We start from the raw sequence: 18492 nt of genomic DNA, 5'->3' as shown, positions 1-18492 counted from the left end.
TCTTGTGTCCGGCTCTAGAAGACACTTTGGGTTTTTCAGACCTCCAGCCCTTGCAAACCAAAAGCCCGAATAGACCTTTGTACCTGGAAACAGTTTGTGGTTTAAATTAACAAATGTGCTGAGCCTGAACACCAAACACGGTGCTGATTGTTTACCATTTGTCTGATTCCCTGGTGTTGGGGGTGGGGAGAGGGGGCAAATCCGGGACACCCCTTTTTCTAACTACAGAGAACACCAACAGCCCCAATGTCCCCCTGCCACTCCTACCCCAATCTTCTTTGGGGTGACATCATCTGAGAATCGAAGAGAAGCCCAGCCACTGGGCACTGAGAAAAGAGCAGATTTCCAGACAGTATACTGGGGAAAAGAGGGGAGATGACGGTTCACCGAGGTTTTGTTCTGGTTTGTTACTATAAAAATAGATACTAAAAGCTGTGGCTCCTCCGTCCACATCCTAGGTTCGAGCCTCCTCCCCCTGTTAGGGCTGGGGGACTCGGAGGGTTGGGGGCTCCAGAGTCCCCGGGTGCGGGAGAAGGGACTGTCGCCGAAACTGGTCTGAGGTTCCCCCAGATTTGTGGGAGCGGGGGTCAGGGGAGCCAGTAAATGAAGGGAAATGGAGCCTTTTACGGTAAAAGGTGAAAGAAAAAGAGACAAGGGCGTCGACGACCGGGATGGGCGAGAGGAAGGAGAGGTCAGTGGACGGAGGAGAGGGGGAGAAGGAAGGAGGAAAGGAGCGAGACAAACGGGAGAAAATAGGGGGCCGGGGAAGGAAGGACGGGAGAGAGGGAGCGAGGACAAAACGAAGGCAGGCAGGGAGGGAAGCGCGAAGGGGGGCGCGAGGGAGCAGACGGACAGAGGGACGCAGAAGGAAAGTGACGCTGGCGGGACAAGGAAGTCCGCGCCGGAGCAGGGACCGGGACGCGTCTAAAGCCGAAGTTCGGAGAAGCCTGCGCACCCGGCGGCCGGTGAAGCGCGTGCGGCGGGCGGGCCGGAGGCAGGGCGCGGCCGGGGGACCGACGGGCGTGTCCCCGCGGGCGGCGCCGCGTCCTCGGCTGCTGCCCGCGCCGCTCCCCGGGTCCGCCCGCCGGTCGGCCGCGTGTCGTCCGGGCTCGGGCTCTCGGGCCGAGAACTGCCCCTAGGAGGTCGAGGCTGGGATGGGCAGTCCGTGCAAGCTACCGAGCGCGTCCGGGGCCTTGCCGCCAGGGCTGGGTGGCTTCCGGTCGGCCACTGCGGAAGGAAGCACAGGGGCGTCGGGTCACTGGCTGGCGCCGGGCAGGACGAGAGCCCCCGGGGACCGGGACGCCCGCAGAGCGCGGCGGCAGAGCGAGGGCCGGGGCCGGGGCCGTGACCCCTCCCGTGCGCCGCGACCCTTCACGGCTTTGGAAGAAGGAAGCAGAGACCCGCGCTCTCCAAGGTGCCCTTGTCGCACGTGGGCTCCCAGCGGTCCCCCCTAAGGGAGCCACTTGTAAGCAGAGCCTTGGCAAGTGGGTGTCCTCGCAAGGCCGCGTTGCAGGCGCGCCCTGGCCGCTGGCCGGATGCAGTTGTCTTGGGCCCTCAACCCCTCGCCGCCCGCTCAGTAAAGAAGGCCAGGGTCGCAGGGGGCAGGGAGGTTGTCACACCTGAAGGAGACTTCCGCGGGTGGGGGCGGGGAGCTGACACCCACCCCAGACCCCAGCCGCGCACACAGGTGCGAGGGGCAACCAGTGCGTCGCGTCCACTGACACCCGCGGCTCGAGGAGAAATCGTGTGGGAAGGGGGTGACCAGAGATCCCCACGGGAAGGCCCGGGTCCCTCCGACATGGGAGGTGGTCGCACTTGAAGTGAGCAGCCGACTTCGTTGTACCCACGAGGTCCAGGGATCCAGATGCGCTCAACGCTGTGGGCACAGCACGTCCTGGGGCCTATGGGACTCCAGATTAGGTGACAGTGGGCTTGCCGGGTCAGGCGGTATTCTGCGCATTGCTCTATTCTTCAAGGTTTGGGGAAAGGGCCCAAGTTTTGCTACTGGAGGCCAGAAAGTGACGGCACGTTTGTTCAACCCTGTTTTCCCGTCCCACTCCCGGGAAGCTCAGCTTCTCCTTCACCAGGCTTGATTACACCTAAAGGGGGTCTATTTCAATTTCCCTTTTTCCCCAAGAAGTCCTCTTTTAAAGGGAGAGCTTGCAGCGCCTTAATTGGGGGTGAGGGGAAACTCTTGGTTTTTTCCTTCCTGCAGCCAGTCCCAGGCTCAACTTGCTGTGGCTGTGCGGAGGTGGGCCGAGCACCTCAGTGTGACACACACACACGCACACGCACACGCGCACACGCACACACACACACAGAGACACACGCACACGCACTCACACGCACACACACACGCACACACGCACACACACACACAGACCTCAGTGTGACACACACACACACGCACACACACTCTCACACACGCACGCACACGAGCACACACACACCTCAGTGTGACACACACACGCACACGCACACACGCACACACACATGCACGCACACACACGCACACACACACACACTCACACTCGCACACGCACACGCACAAGTGTACACACACGCACGCGCACACACACACACCTCAGTGTGACACACACACGCACACGCACGCACACACACACATCTGGTTTCGAAGGGGTCTAAAAAGACCTTTCCAGGTCAGAGCGACCAGTCGGCTTGTCCCCGCCTCTCAGTTCTCCTTCCTAAAGGGCGGCCCAGCCAGCGAAGTCTTTAGGCCTTTTTCCCACCCTGTACACATGCTTCAAGGTGAGGACCTGTTTAGAAAACAGCTGAGGAGGAGGAGGTTTCTCATCCAAGGGCCGGTTACCTTAGAGACAAGCGAGAAAATGAACTGGTGAAAAATAAACATCCGGGAGCCGAGAGACGGATTCCACCCCCCACCCCCCACAGAGGCTAATCCTGCTGCGTTTTGAGCTCTGTCCTCGGCTGTCCCTGCCCACAGAACCCCACCTCCTCTCCATTCCTTCCCATAGGACCCCGGACAACTTGGGTGGGGATGTCTGGGGGCCTCCGAGGTCCGCCCGCTCTAGGTGTTCCTCAGGCTCGTTTACTCTCAGGGGCCAGCAATGGGAACAATCTTTTTGAGATATTGGGACTATGATTTCAGGGCACACTGGGACCGTCGCAGGACTGGGAAGGGGCTTCCGGGGTTGGGTCAAATGAGGCCACGGCTGGAGGGGGGTGCCTCGCTCGCAAATGCCGGCGCCCTAGTGCTCCCTGACAAGGTTCGCTTTTAGGAGCCTCCGAAAACTGATGCCAGAACAGAGAGAGCTGAACCGAAGCTTCCAGTTATCCTTAACAAATATAAACACCCACTTTCTTGGTGCGTATGCGATATTTTATAGATTTGATTTCCAAATCTTCAGTCTTTGCAGAGCCCCGCTGGGAGGGATATTAGAACCCTGAGGTTTTTGCTGGTTTCTGAAAACACGCTGTAAATACCAGCTGTCTTGAGAGAACGTCTGGGGGGGTCTGGGGTCTGCTGATTGGGAGGGTGGGGGGTGGTCATGCCCTGACAAGACATTTGGATGCATGTGGTGATTTCTAGGATGTCAGCCCCCCCCCCCCCACACACACACATATGGAGATGAAATGAAGCTTTTCTATATTCTCTCAATTCCCAAAAATTAAAGTTTCCTTTCAGGGGGTGGGAAACATAAATCGTACTTTCTTGGCTACAAAACAGGGAACCAAGACCCATTACCTTTACCAAGATAAAATTAATAAGTCGTGATGCATAATTTGACATGCGATTGGGCTTACCTTAGGGTAACCGTTAAAATGTTCATTTGCACCTAGTTTGGAGGGCCAATTGATATATACAATATTGCGTGCATGTGTTGTGTGTATGCACTAAAAGATTAAAAGTATTTGTTTTTTACTGAGCATTCATGATATTAAATTGCTTGTAGTAAAGAAAACTTTTTCTTACTGAAATGAAATTCAGTAAATGCCATTCCTGCTATTCATATGAATGGAACAATTAATTATAGTAGATTGTCTTATAGGATAGGTTTCTTTGAAGATATTAATTTCTTGACAAATGGCTAGAAAATAAAAGGCAGTGATTCATAGCACTTTGTCTTTTCAAAGACCCGCTGGGGGGGGGGGTGACCTTTGAAGTCAGATTTTCTGCCAGTGAGAAGAAGAGAAAAAAATCCATAACCCAAATATGTCTGTAATTCCCATGCTGTGAAAATAGATAGATAGGGAATGGTTCTTTTGTATGTTCCTGTTTCAATGCAAACACTTGCATGCCAGCTTCAGAAATCGTTGTTAGTGGTAGGTCTGAGTTATTCAATGATCTTTACCTAAACATTTAAAGAACTGTGAGGATCTGGAAATTAAATTATTAATTTAATAACTAATGTAGCTAATTATTGCTGAGGATTTTGAAAACAGGTAAGATATTTCATAACAGGAAGGGGATAGATGGTAAAACGGACAAAAATGCCAGCGCCATTCGATGGCTCTGTAATTCTGAAAAGGAAAGGACCTTCTAAAGAAAACCCATCACTGATGAATCTAAATGTTGAAGTAGTTTAGAATTAGGTACTGTATGTTTTGCATTTGGATTGTTATCTACACTTCATAATTTGTTTCTAATGTAGAGCTTGAAATGCCTCCCGGACAAAGTGGCTCTTTTGGAAAAGGACTTCATCCCTCTGTAGAGAGTGGATCCTTTTACTGTCTTCCTTTTCCTTGGGATCATCCCAGGGGAAATAAGTTAAATTTGTGGATGTACTTTTCTAATTCAAATGAAACTGCTTAGTTAAGCAATTTGTGTAACGAGTGCAATGAGGTAAATTCCATTTCAATTTCGTTTTCAACAGATAATCCTGATTGGGAAAACAGGTAGATTAGAGGCCAAGGACAAGAAATCGAGTGAAGCACTCACTGCAACTCCTTACCTGTCCTTAAATGCAAAGCTTAAAGGAGTTTGAATCCTCAATTTTTACTTGGATTTTCCTAAATGAGCAAGTGGCATCATCCTATTATTTACATTTAATTTAAAGTTTAAAGTTCTAATTCTCAATTTTTGTAAATTTTCTTTAGTTGGATTTGTCTATAATTAGGCAGGTGAGCATTATCCCAGTATTCCAAGATGTTTGTGCTCTAGGAAAGGTGGAAATAGAAAAACTATTTTTCTTCCTCCATTTCATTGTTATGAATGGCATATTAATACCCAACCCCAATAGATCATGCCATCCTGTCTCAATAAGACCACCTGGAAGTAACACATTTTGCCTGAGTGGCACCAAGGAGGAAGCCCCTCCTGTCCCCCGCCTGCCCAGCACCACCGTTCACCACCACCACCCCACCCCCGTCAGCAGGTGTAAAAGCAGATCAACTCGTAAGGATCCTTTTGTAATCTGGGAACACTCCTCTGCCCCATGGTATACCCCAGGTTTGCATCCTGTCCCCTTCTCTGCTGGGGCGGGGACCCCCTAGAGTGACTTTTTCCTTTCCCAACGTACCTGAAGTTGCAAATTTCTGTTGATCAGAACCTAAACAGAGGTGGGCTCAAAACTAGCAAATCCAGCCACCCCTTTCACCAAGGAGGAGAATGAAGACTCAAGCACAGGTGAGCTTTTCCCAAGGTAAAGGAAAAACCACAAGGGCAGTGTAAGAAGATGCCCCTCACACTGTTGGCCACCAGTTGAATACCTCACGTCTCTTAGTTGGCTTATCAGGGAGTAGATTTATAGAAGAGGAGCAAGAGGAGGCAGAGGAGAAGGGAGGAAAACGAGGCAAAGGAGACAGAACTCCCAGCCACATTTCGCACAGAGAGAAGGACCCCAAAGCACACAGAGCTCAAAAGAGTCTGGACTTAAGGTTACATGACTGAAATGCTCTCTTCTTTCCCACTCCGGTGGGAAAAGAACCTAAGGGGAGACCCGGGCCTGGTTTAAAAACAAAAACAAAAACAAAATGGAACCTGGAAGAGACAGCTGGGCCATGCCCAGAAGGACCCCAGTGTGGAGGTCAGGTGCTACTGGCAAGCCCAGTCCCACTTGTAGGGTTCAGATGCCAGGACAGATCCACCACAGAAAGCAAAGCTCCACAGGCCACAGAAGTGTGAGCCTGGAAGGTGCCTTATGGACCCTTCTATGGATAAAGAAACCGAGACCTAGAGAAAAGCAATAACGTGGCCAAGGGTTCAGGAACCAGATCCAAACCCAGGAGTCCTGTTCTCCAGCCTTACTCTCTTTCCCCTCTCTCTGTACAGTAGGGGACAGTTCTGGGATTCTCACAACCTCAGTGTACTTTCTACAGACACCTGTTAGAAATGAATCTGCTCCAAGAAGCTACAGGCTTAACGTTTAATCCAAAGAAAGAGTTTACGCCGAGCACCTACACCAGCCTTCGTTCAGTATCTTTCTCTCTCTCCTCCTTTTCCCAGGCTCATGCCCCCTCCCCTGCACCCTCCTAAACCCTCCAGAACCCACAGACCTCCTCCCTGCCGGAACCCCTCACCTTCTCGGCTGGGATGCTTGAAGGTCATTGCTGCCGCGAGCTCCCCGCCGTGCACTGCGACGCCGGCCCCGGGGGGCGCCAGCGGAGGGCCCTGCGCCGGCGGCCACGGCGGGCCCGGGGCGAGGTAGCCGCCACCCGGCGCGCCATACACGCCGTGCTGGTTGGAGGCCGGGTAGGCGCAGGCCGGGAGGAAGCTGCTGACAGCGGAGAGGCCGGAGGCCGACTGGGGGATAGAGAAACGCAGGGCATCAGCGACAGAGCCCGCCGTCTTCTCCAGCACCCGCGATGGCTGCGGCGCGGGCTCCTCATTTCCCCGGCTGTCCCCGTCAATTGCCCCCACGCGAGGCCTGGCCTCTAATTTTCCTAGTAAGTTCTCTGGCAAAGTGTCTTTTTTTTTTTTTTTTAATCCACTGAAATTGTTATAAATAATAATAAAAGATGAAGGGGCCATGGTATGCACCATCAGGATTTAGAGAAAGGGGTTAGGGGTTCCAGCTTTTTTAGCAAAAGCGTCTTGGCAAACGGCAAGCCAGTCCCCTAGAAAGCCAGCCACCCCCGAACTAGTGCGCTTGAAGCGTGGAGAGAAATTTGCCACTCGAGGTCCCTCGCTAGCCGGGCGACCAGACACAACATCCGCTGCCTGGGAGAGTTTTCTCTTTCTCTCTCTTTTTCCTCACCCCAGCCCTGTCCCAACCCTTTCGCTCCCCTAGTTAAGGTCACCTCCCTCCCCTACCTCCCGATTACCTGAGTGTATTTAATGTCCGCCTCCAAAGAAGGCTTCTCGAGCCCATTCACTGCTGGGGTGGCGGGGAAGGCCGCGCGGTTCACGCCCGCCCAGTCTTCCACCTTGGGGGAGTAGGCGGCGCCTTCGCTCCCCGCCAGGGCCCCTGCGGGGGACACAGAACAGATTAGAAGGTGACTTCGACTTTGGGCAAGGGTACACTGTGTAGTCTTCCCGCCCAGTCATTTACACCTGTGCCTGCAACCACCCGGCTGGTACCCGAGGCGCGCCCTGGGGTCCCCCTAACACCCGGAGGTGGTCAAATGCTTGCAGAGCCGTCGGAGGCGAGGGGCTGCGAGGCCCGGGGTTTTGCTTCCACTCCTAGTGGGGACAAGGGAAGAACGTCAGTGGGGCCGGCTCCTCGCTCCTCCCTCCTCCCAGCTCTCAACCCGCTTCCCACAAAATGGGAGGTGTCCGTTGAGCAGGCGGCCTGTGGGACAGGAGCTGGGCGCCCTCGGCCAAGGCGGTCACTCCACTGTCCAGAGGCAGCATCCGGAAAGGTCCAAGTTCAAATTCACAGCAGCCTCATAAAAATTGCATGGATTTCTCAATGTCTCAACTAGAGTCTGGAGGATGCAAGATGCTTCTATCCTGAACTATCTCCAGAGACAACCCCAGCCTCCCAAAAGAGGCGTCAACCCCACGACCAGCGTGTGTCCCAGGCACACAGCTCCTCCTCGGACGGGTGCGTCCGTGTGAAACCCAGGAAAAGCTCCAGATCCGAGTGCAGGTCTGGTGGGGTTATCTCCCAGCCAGCTGCTCACCATTGTTCTATGGGAAACTTTGGCCCCAGCAGGTGACCCAGACTGGGTTAGAGCCACCAGGAGAAACAAAGTGTGTGCGCAGCCCTGGAGGTGTGCCCACTGTCGCTGGAGCTAAGCATTCAGTTTCTTTCTGGCCGCCTCTCCTTTCTTCTGGGTTACCATGAATTTTGCATCTTGACCTGCTCCTGAGTCTGTTCACCTAAGAGTAGACCATCCCCCTGCTGGCTGCTGGTGGCAGGGGACAGTCAAAAGAGACTCCAGACCCGGGCTCACATAAGTCCTTCCCCAGCCGAGCACCCAAACTGCCCCAACCACCCTCCTTCCCCCAATTCTTCTCCCTCCAAGAGGTGACCAACAGTTTGCTAAGTCTTAATTGCAGGACAAATCCTAGTGAGGGCAACTTCAGTCCGGGGACATCACTCGCGATCCCAACTCCAGCACCCGCAAGGCCATGGGGCCTTCTGGAGATCTAAGTCATTCTAGACGGGCCACAGGGCCTCTCTCCCTTTTACTCCAAAGAACCCCCTGGGCCTGACAGATCCTCTGGGGAATGGCGATGGATCCTGAAAGCAAAAGAAAGGGTCGCAGAATCGCTTGGGCGATTTGGCTTAGATTTAGTAGTAGGGGTTTGCACACTTTTTGCAAGTATAAAACGCAATTTCAGGCCTCCGAATTTGTGGTCGGCCATTGCTCTTCGATTTGAGAAATATTTTCCATATTTGTCATAAAAAGTTCAAGATGTCCGAGGACTCACGCAGAAGGCCCAGGACCCCAGGCCTCCCTGGCCAGCCCCGGCCTCCCCTGAGACAGAACCAGCCTCAGGAACAGGGAGAGTGTGACCCCTTACCCGCATGCCCGCCCGCCGGCCCCCAATTCTGTCCCTTAATGACAGAAGGTCGCCAAGACTGACCTGTTTGCTCCATGAACGTCCGGATGCCCAGGATGTTGCTGACCGAGTGTGCCGAGGGCCATGAACGCGGGATGCTGACGTGGCCCGCTGTGCCCGGGACCCCGGGGTGGCTGCCCATCTTGGCGCCCGAGGGCGACACAGGGCTGGGGTAGGGGTACTGGTAGATGTGGTTGTAGGGCAACGCAGGCTGCGGCGGTGGCTGCTTACTTGCCTCGTATGGCCCGGGCTGCGCCAGGTTGCCAATCTTGTTGCGCAGGATGCGACTGATGGAGCTCACGGAGGGCACATTGTACTTGTCGCAGACGCCGTCGGCCAGCAGCCGGTCGCGGATCTCCCAGGCAAAGATGCCAGGGTCTCCCTGCTTGTAGTCCCGGATGTGCTTGACCACGTTCGGGGTGGTGACGCGGGGTTTGCTGCCCCCGATGGCCCCGGGCAGGATGGAGCCTGTCTCGTTGTAGCGCGCCAGGATCTTGCTCACGCAGCCGTGGGATACGCGAAGCTGCCGACTGATGTCACAGGGTCGGATGCCCAGCTGCGCCAGCTCCACAATGCGCAAGCGGATGGCGTTGGGCAGGGGGCGGCCGTTGACAAACACGCCGCCCAGCTGGTTCACCTCGCCGTACGTCTGCTCTGCGGACGCGCCCAGCGAGAGTGAGCGGGAGGGGAGAAAACACAGGCGGGTTAGCCAAGGTTGGCCACGCCGGGCGAAGCACTGCATGAGGCGCGCCTCCGAAAGTGACTCGGGGGCCTCCAAACAGCTCGGGGTCCAAGGGCAGGCCGCCTGGGTCCGGCTCCGGTCCTGGGTGAGGGCGTAGGGACCGCGGAGGGTGTCACCCCGAGTTCTAGCCCTCCCTGCCCCTTCGAGACTTTTGGTTTGTCTATTTGAGACGTCGCCCCCCCGCATCCCGGGACTCACCCCCCAAAGTCTGGGGACATGCTGGAAATGCGGCTTGTCCGGGACCCAGGACCGGCTCACTTAGGGAAAGCGGAGGAGAGGGAAGGGAGGCGCAGGGCCATAACCCTCATGGTCCCGCCCGCGCCCTGCCTGCCTCCCGCCCCTTACCCATAGCGCTCGGGCCAGCCAGCTGCCTGGAGCCGGGGCGGCCCGGCCTCGGCCCGGCGCAGTCCGGGAGAACTCGGGCGCCGCCGCCGCCTGAGATACATAGAGGGAGGGCGCGCGCGAGCCGAGAGCCGCGGCGGCCCGGCCGCGGGCTGGAGACCCGCTGTGCGCCGCTGCCGAGAGCGCCGCCGCCCGCCCCAGGGCCTGCCGCCGCCGCTGCCGTCAGCTCCCAAGACACTCTCCACGCCCGCGACCCCAGGCCCAGGGTGAACTTCATCCGATTAGGAGAAATTCGTCTGACCGGGAGGCTGCAGCGTGCGGGAATCAATTTGACGTGTCCTCCACGTCAATCTCGGCAGTCACGCCGGAGACGCGCGAGTTGGCAGCTCATTGGTTCCCGTCACTGCGCCCCGGCGCCCCCCTTCCCGCCCTGAAAACCTACCTCCTCCTCCTGTCCTCCGCCAGCGGCCCGCCTTCACCCCCTCCTGGCCTCCCCCTCCCCCCCATAAACACACACTTTCCAACCCCAGCTGGGCCTGGGACCTTCCACTCGCTCTGGGCTCCTTGAAGACCCCTCCCTCCCCCGGCTTTGGGAATGATGGGGAAGTCAGTTCAAATTTCAACTTCATTAGTGTCACGTTAGGACTAGCGCTAGCTGTAGTCTTGCTACCACCTCCACCACCATTGCTAAGAAGAGGATAAAAGTTAATCATGACGAGGTGTTCAGGGCGTGGCCGTCTCTACCGCCCCCCGCCCTGGGCAGAGACCCACCACCCCCGAAAAGTGGAGTCAGTATCCCAGCTCGGTGAAAGCGTCGAGATGCGCGTCCAACGTGGTGCAGGCTCCTGGCGAGGAGGGGCCAAGGCGGTTTGTCGTGAAGCCGACTCCCACGTGCCCCATTTCTGACAAGAGTCCCCAGTCCTGCTCTCAGGGCATCTTGACAATGTTTAATAGCCATCCACTCCCCTGGAGTGGTGTGGTGATTTCAGTGACTCGAGAGGGGCGCGTTCCAAATTGTCTCTTGTGGCCAGGTCCGCCCACCAGAACCCATTGCTCTTCAAGAGGTAACACAGGGCGCAGACGGGAAAGGGATTTGGACCTGCTGCTCCCAAGGGCTCGGACCCAGCGCCCTCCAGATCTCAAGAGAGTTCTGGCGACCCGCGGGAGGCCCCGCGCGTAGCTCCCGCTCTAGGCCTGAAGGACAATTGCTCTCTCCCAGGCGGTAGGACCCCACACACACCACTCCATCCCGGGGCGGCCTTTCCCCTAGCACCCCGCAGCCTCCAGGAGGTCTCAACAACAGCATGGTCTTTTTTCCTTCATTTAAGTGGAGATTTGCGCAGCCCTGAATTCTTTTGGCCCTGGCATTAAACGCCGACTCTTTCTCGATTTCTAGCCTGCATCGATGCGCAGTTCTGGACTTCCCAGTCTGTGTCGCTAATCGCGACAATCCCGGAAGAAGCCACGCGATGAGGGCCGGGAAAGATCAGGTGGACGGTGAAAGTTCGCGGGTTTTGCACCCGAACTGACACGAGGAGGCTGGGACCTGGGATTTCTGAGCTTTGGGGCCAGTAAGTGACAAGGGCATGGGGCTGAATGTGCAGCAGCAGGAAGAGGGGCCTAGGAGGAAGCCGAGAAACAGCCATGGTTTCCGGAGCTCAGGGCGCTCCTCCGGAGGTGAGAAAAGCCCCCCACGCACCTCCCGCCACCTTGCACCCCCAAGGGTCTGGCTCTCTGGAGCTGCACACCGCGCCGGGGCAGCGATGCTCCCCGAGGAGCAGATGGACCCAATCAGCGCAGCCTGGGGAACCGCGGCAGGGGAGGCCCCGACCCCTATCCCTCCGCTGCGGGGCCAGAGAGCGTCACTGGCTCCTCATCAACCTGTCCCAATACGCCAGTTAGGAGGGCCTGAGCCATAAATCCTGTGCTCTATGGAAGGAACGCGCGGGGCCCCGCAGGACTAGGGCCGGAGCCACGGGCATGAACTGCCCTCGGAAAAAGAAAAACCAGGTTTATAGAAGCGAGGAGTCTTTCCCTCCGCAGAACGGAGAACACAGTTCAGCTTCTGACTTCGGGGGCCTCGGGGAAGTCGCGGGAATCGGGAACAGGTTTGTGGGTCCATGCACTGGAGAGAGGGTTCAATAGTGTGAGCGGGGTTACCCATTCGGAAGACCGGGCCTGTCCACGACGGATCAGGGTAAGGACAGGAAAGGGAACGGTTTGGATTAAGGTAGGCATGCCAAAGCCAGGAGCTCTGCGAAGGCACCGAGTGGAGGAGTCAGCCCGCACAGGATGCCAGGAGCTCCGAGGCTGCGGGGAGTGGAGACACGCCCTGCTCCGTTCCCTCCAGGTGTTCGGGAACCTGTTAGCCTCTGATCTAGATTTTCGTGGCTCGAATTTCAAGAAAGGTTGACTCCTGGACCTTGAGGTTTCCGACGTACAAAAAACGCAACATCCATGCCTCAATCCAGTGCATCCCCAAGGTCCGGAAAAGTAGCTAAAGACATTTCTCCCCATCCATCGGTGAGGAGTGGACAGGCACTCTCAGAAGAGCGAATAAAGCCGGTCGTGCCACTAGAACAGCTGGTTCGCCCCAACTGCCCTTTCAGGGGAACATCCACCTCACTTCTGCTAGCAGAGCCCTGGGCGCTGGCGAGGAGACACAGCCCAGGATGATAGCCCTCCAGCCCCCCCCCCCCCCCAAATCCCCCCAGGAACGCCCAGGACTGGGGAAGAGGGTTGAGGAGAGAGTTGGTGGATTGCGTCCGGAGGCCGGGGAGTCTCTGGGTTAACAGAGCGCGCCGGCCCTCACGTCACCCCCGACCCCTCCCCAGCAGCTAGCTACGCTGGTTTAGGACCACACAGCGCTTGCTGAAGCCCTCTGCACAGCCCGGCATCTGGAAAATCTTGCAGTTTGCCGCCCCCTGTCGGTCCCCGGCCAGGCTCCGCGGGTTCCCAGGTGGCTGGCTGGGCTGGGGTGACGTCGCCCAAAGGCAGGGTTGCAGAAGGAAAAGAAACGTCTCTCCCAGCTCCCTGGGATGCAGCTTGGCCCTCTCCGTGGCCCGGGGGCAGCTACTGGTCAGCGCTGATGCGCAGAGGTAAAGAGCCCGCGGATTCTGCGTTTTTGCTTGGCTAGGTTTGGCACCGTAGTTTTGCCCGCCCTGGGCGCAGCGAGCAACGCAGTGAACAACAGCGGAAGCAGCGGCGGAGCTGAGGACGCAGGCAGGAATCTGGGTCGTGCGTGACTGGTCCGCCTGGGGCTGGACGCCCGGAGGGACGGAGGACTGATTCGAGCGTCCCTAAGCGGCCTCGAGACCTGGCCCAGGTTTCCCAAGGCAGGGAAAGAAGGAGAGGCAAGCTCTGGGCCACATGCGTGAGTCAAAGAGGAGGCACGAAAGAGGTGCCTGCCGTTCTGGGGGGCCTGGCGGCAGGGAGGGTTGCTGGTGAGTACTCTCTGACCGTTCTCTGCCTGAGCCGTGAACACAGCAAGACAGCCAAGGGCTCGGTGACAAGGCCGTCTTTGGAGCGACAGTCATTCTTACTTCGTCTCTCCCGTGTTCCTTTGATTTTGGGTGGGACTGTTTCAGGGAGTTTTTGGTGCAAAACGAAACGTGCAACAGGCCGGGGTGTTCCCGGGACGCACGCATTTCAAAGCCTCTCGGAGAAACCTAAACAAGCAGATGATGGTCCTACTCCGGTCCTGCGGGTGCGCGTTTCGGTTCTGCTGCGAAGGAACCGAGGACAGAAAACACGGGCGGCATTCCCGGAGGGCTCTGGGCCGAGCCTGGGCCTAACGACGAAGGCTGGCACCTCACCAGCAGCCCGCGGGGACCGCAGGACCGCGATCCTGGGTCTTCTTCCGAAGACCACCGCGCAGGCCTGCTGAGTCCGCTTTCACTCTGGCGCGCGTACTGGCTCAGCTTTGGCCCGGCGTTTCTGTGATGTTAAAGCGCACTGTGCCGTGAGTCTTGTGGTTCTAAATCGAAATCAAACAAACCGAGTCTCTTAATTTTCTTTTTAAGTTTACTTTTTTAAAAAGCAGCGCAGGGTACGGAAGCGTATTTTGCACCCGGGTATAAGGACACCCCCCCCCCCCACCTGCACAGTTTTGCAAAGGAGATCCCGCAGCTCCACACTTAAAAACAAGAAGCAGAAAATAAAAAGAGAACCCGCTAGCTGCAAGAAACGTGTGGGAAGAATAGCTGAGCCAGATCAGGGAATAACGAACCCTCAGGGAACGCACGAACAGGGAACTAGTTCTCGGGAAACTGGAATGGGAGATAAAGCCGCGAAACCCCGCGGGGTCTGATTCTGGCGGCGAAGGGAGGGGGGCGGGCTGGAGCGAGGGGGACCCTCGGCTGAACCGGCTCCCGTGAGCTCGGCGTCGGAGCGCGGGGCCAGTGCGTCCTTTCCACTGTGTGGGACCGGGTAGGGAGTGTGTTGCGTGCAGCACCTGCCTCTCCAGACCGGTATGTCTAGACCCCAAGTGCAAGGTGCTGAAGATGGTGTCAATTAGCATGCAAATAGAGCCCCGAGAGCAAGAAATACCGTTCTCAGCTTTGCACAGATCCATTCCCTTGTTTTGATCTGGCCCGCTTTTGACCATGGCGGTCTTAGAGTTGGTTCTTTGCCTAGCCTCGCATTATCTTTTGCAAGCCTGGAAATATTTATTATCGAAGGTGGGTCGGGTCAGCCAGCAGCGGTGGGATGAAGCGCCGTTTCCACCTATACGCACTCCTGACGGCGGGCAATGTCCTTGGAAATTCATGGCGAGAGAAACATAGACTTTGGGGGGGGGTATGTTTTTTTGGTTTTGTTGTTGTTGTTTTGTTTTGTTTTCCTAAAAGGAAATGAATAAACAAAAATAAATGAATATTTTCATCGCGATTAACAAAATAGTGAACTGCCAGAGTCCCTCGATTCTGTTCAGAGGTGTAGGGGGAAAAAAACAGGAAACAGATATTTTATGAAATCTCCACTAGAAATAAACAGGGGGAAATTGAGCGTCGCAAACGAAGATCTAAGATACTTTCTACTCTGAGATGCAGAACCCTAACTATTATATTTATAGAATTACTTTTGAAGTAGAAACATTTTAAACGTAGTATTTGGGTGATAAAAAATAAACTGCTGGAGGCTGGTGCACTTTGTAGGAAGAAACGATTTCTTTGAGCCTTCTGTAGGAGCTCATGCCCTTGTTATTCTGGCATGTATATCCTCAGGGGTGCAAAATACAGAGTTCTGTTTATTGCTATTCTATCTCCCTCTTTTCCCTGGCAATGGGTATGCCAGATAAGCTTCAAATTCCCCTTATGTAAAATTACATATTCTGTGCAATAACATCTATTTCCCTATTATTTCACTATTTCACTATTACAAAATATCATCTATTTCTTTTCATCAACATAAAAGCCCAAAGAAGGTTGTAGGCACTCGTCAAAATTCCACCTTTGCAGTGAGCACTCAAAAATATTTATGTGACAATGCTACGGGTCTAAACAGCAACATTAAAGTGGAAGTATTTGGGAAACTTAAAATGTCCATGGGGCACATCTCCCAAGTACTTGGAAAAGAAGAGATCTAAGAGTAGCTACAGATACAAAGGACAGAAATGGCATTTGTGAAGGGAACTGAGAAGGTAGTAGTGTGAATGCCTGCAAGATGACTTGCAAAGGCAGCGGTGGGCGAGGGTCTCCTGCTGCCTAGAGGATGGCCCTGCAATCAGACTCGCTGGGCTGCAAATATTGACACGTGTGAGACATCCACACTATCCCAGCCTAATTGGAACCAGCTTGAAGTGTGCTGCCCTGGAATGTGAGGGCAATGCTTTGGAAATTTCTTCTCCTACATGTATGTAGAAGCTGGAGAATGAACACGAAACTGAAGGACATGTGTGGAGTCCTTTGTCTTGATTAAAGATAATGCTTCGCCAGTTCCTGTTTACCTGGGTTTGTCTGATTTCTTATTAAAGACAAGCCCTCTCCAATCTTCAGCAAGAAAAATATAACTCAAGCCTTGAAAATGGGGTAGTTAGGAGGTTTGCAAAAATGATTGTTGTAATGACACTTCAGCCACAGAAAAACACTAAAACCTGCAGGTGAACAGTTTCCCTCCCACAGACGGTGAAGCCAAAGTATTGCCCCCATCTCTGGTTATCCATTTCTTCCACGATTAAAATTGTTATTAATAATTAGACCTTAATGATTGCATTTTTTACATCCAGCATACTGTTTAAAACATCACTGCATTGGAATAAAGACTTTGTTACAGGGTTGTGAGCTTTTTTTGTTTAGTGTAAGCTCAGAAGTCTTGAAGGCCTCTGTAATTACATATTCTCATCAAAGTAGAATCTCCTTCATATTCACTTAATTTATCATGTGGATATCTCTGTGTTACTTATCCCCACAGTGGCATTTAAATCATTTTCCTTGTTAGAATGCAACTGTCTTTTATAATGAGATTTCTTAAGGCACAAGTGAGTTTTTACTTGTAAGTTTTTACTGCCTGCCTAACTGATCACTCCTAACTAATTGTTTGATATATATATACACGTGTATATATATATATATGTATATTTGTGTGTGTATATACTCATATATACATACACATATACATATTTATATATATACATATTTATAAATATATACATATATATATAATATGTTCCTAGCTCAGTGATGGTTTTAATTTTCTTCTCTCTCCCCCCTCATGTATGGGCTGTGGAGTTTTATTGAAGACCCGTAATGCCTCCGGTTTTGATTTAGTGTTTTAGAGTTTGTGATCTCATTGCTCAGTATGGAAAATATTAGACAGGGTTTGCAGATTGTATGCAGGAAAAGACCCGCATCACCACCGTGGGGTGAGTGCTTGTCCCCAGCGCTGCAATAAGCCAACTGCACAGCCATCTAGAGTCAGTGTTCAGTTTCTATGCTGTCAAATAGAGACCACTTCAGCCAGTTCTGCTTTTGCAAAGGGTTCTTTAAGAAACGCTGATTCTCCACAGCTGCACATTGGAATCCCTACCGAAGCTGAAGAACGTCCTGATGCCTGGGCCCCATCCCCAGAGATTCTGGTTGAATTTGTCTCGGCTGCAGCCTGGACATCAGGATTTTTAACAGCTGCCCAGGTGATTCCAATGTGCATTAAAGTTTGACTATCTCTGTTTTAGGAGAAACTCAGAAAGGAAGGGATTGTGCAACGTGACACTTCTTGTTTCGTTATTGTTTTCCAGGATGTGGGAAGAAAGGCTGGTGGCTGACTGCCCTCACCTCTGCAGACACCCCACAATGACATAAAAACTTGTTTAAATCTATGTCCAAAGGGACCTTCCTGTGCCTTTTTAAACTATGTCGTTTTGACACCTCTTGGAAACAGCCAAAAAGACAGAATATTGCCTTCTCAGTTTGCTGCCCTAGGTTTGCTGTTTTTAAAGAACTCTGTCTCCCTGCCCTCCCACAGGTGATCCCAGCCTCCTGGTTAAGTGTAACCATCTGCACAGTGAGCTGGGGGCGGTGCAGAGTCGTCAGCGGTTGACTTAGCCCTTGGCACTGATGAAGATCAACTTAGGGACAGATGGCAACGAATCATAATGCTACTTATCAGGGGAATCAGAATAATCGCATTGTCCAAGGAGGTGGGAGTTGATCTTGACTTTTAACACTGTTAAATAACACAGTTTTCTACACATGTAAGGTAGCAGAGCAGGCATAACCCTCAAGCTTCTGATGGCATCTGAGAAATACTGAATCTTCTTAAGGGCTCAACGTAGTTTAGTATTGTTATGATTCTTGCTGTTATTAATATTATTTAATTGCCACACACCTTGAGGTGGGAGGGAGGGGAGAGTTTTTCATGCTGGCCATGGCAGCGCTGCACTGTAGACCTGAGAGTTGCCTTGCCCCCGGATCCAGACTTGTGGTGATGATAGAACTGCCAGTATCTCCGAGCTGAGGGTAAAAAGGGAAGTGGGGACGGGGGGAAGAAAGAAAATCTTTAAATCCTCTTTAAAATCTCAATAAAAGAAAACTCTTTTTCATTGTCACAAGCCTCACCCTGGTAATAAATGTTAAAATCTAAACTGCTTTATCTGATTTGATTTTTATTTATATAAGCTTATGCATATTCCAAAATATGAACTTCATTTCATTTTTTAACAAGTTCCAAGAAAATATGGGGTAACTCAATCACTGCTGGGCCTTTGTGTCTTCAACTTTAAAAGTTCAGGGTTGCATGTAGTCGTTGCGAAGACCCTTTTTATCTCTAAAATGTTGTTACTAAGTCACCTCTAAAACTAAGAGAACAAATACAATAAATCTTGTGGGGCTTTTAGGTCTTTTTTTTTTTTTTTTTAATCTTTCATTGCAATTCTTGAGGAGATCTTGAAATGCATATTTTAGAAACCTCATCAGTTTTTAAAGTATCTTGCAAAAAAAATCTTTATGTTTATCTACTTTAATAAAATTATCTGTTATATGAT

General features: G+C 53.2%; 1 protein-coding gene across 1 annotated transcript; it reads right to left on the bottom strand.

Moving 5' to 3' along the window:
• Positions 1-1135: 1135 nt before the first annotated feature.
• On the bottom strand, positions 1136-10293 carry PAX1 (paired box 1). The gene is made up of 5 exons (XM_063115368.1): positions 10020-10293; positions 8957-9586; positions 7246-7388; positions 6502-6724; positions 1136-1227 (listed from the first exon to the last, which is right to left on the bottom strand). Exons 1-5 carry the CDS (start codon positions 10291-10293, stop codon positions 1136-1138), a joined length of 1362 nt encoding a protein of 453 aa, XP_062971438.1.
• Between the last annotated feature and the right edge of the window lie 8199 nt (positions 10294-18492).

Source organism: Cynocephalus volans, chromosome 11 (assembly GCF_027409185.1).
Source record: "Cynocephalus volans isolate mCynVol1 chromosome 11, mCynVol1.pri, whole genome shotgun sequence".
In the NCBI taxonomy this organism is placed as follows: Eukaryota; Metazoa; Chordata; class Mammalia; order Dermoptera; family Cynocephalidae; genus Cynocephalus; species Cynocephalus volans.
This window is presented reverse-complemented; position numbering and strand designations above follow the sequence as displayed.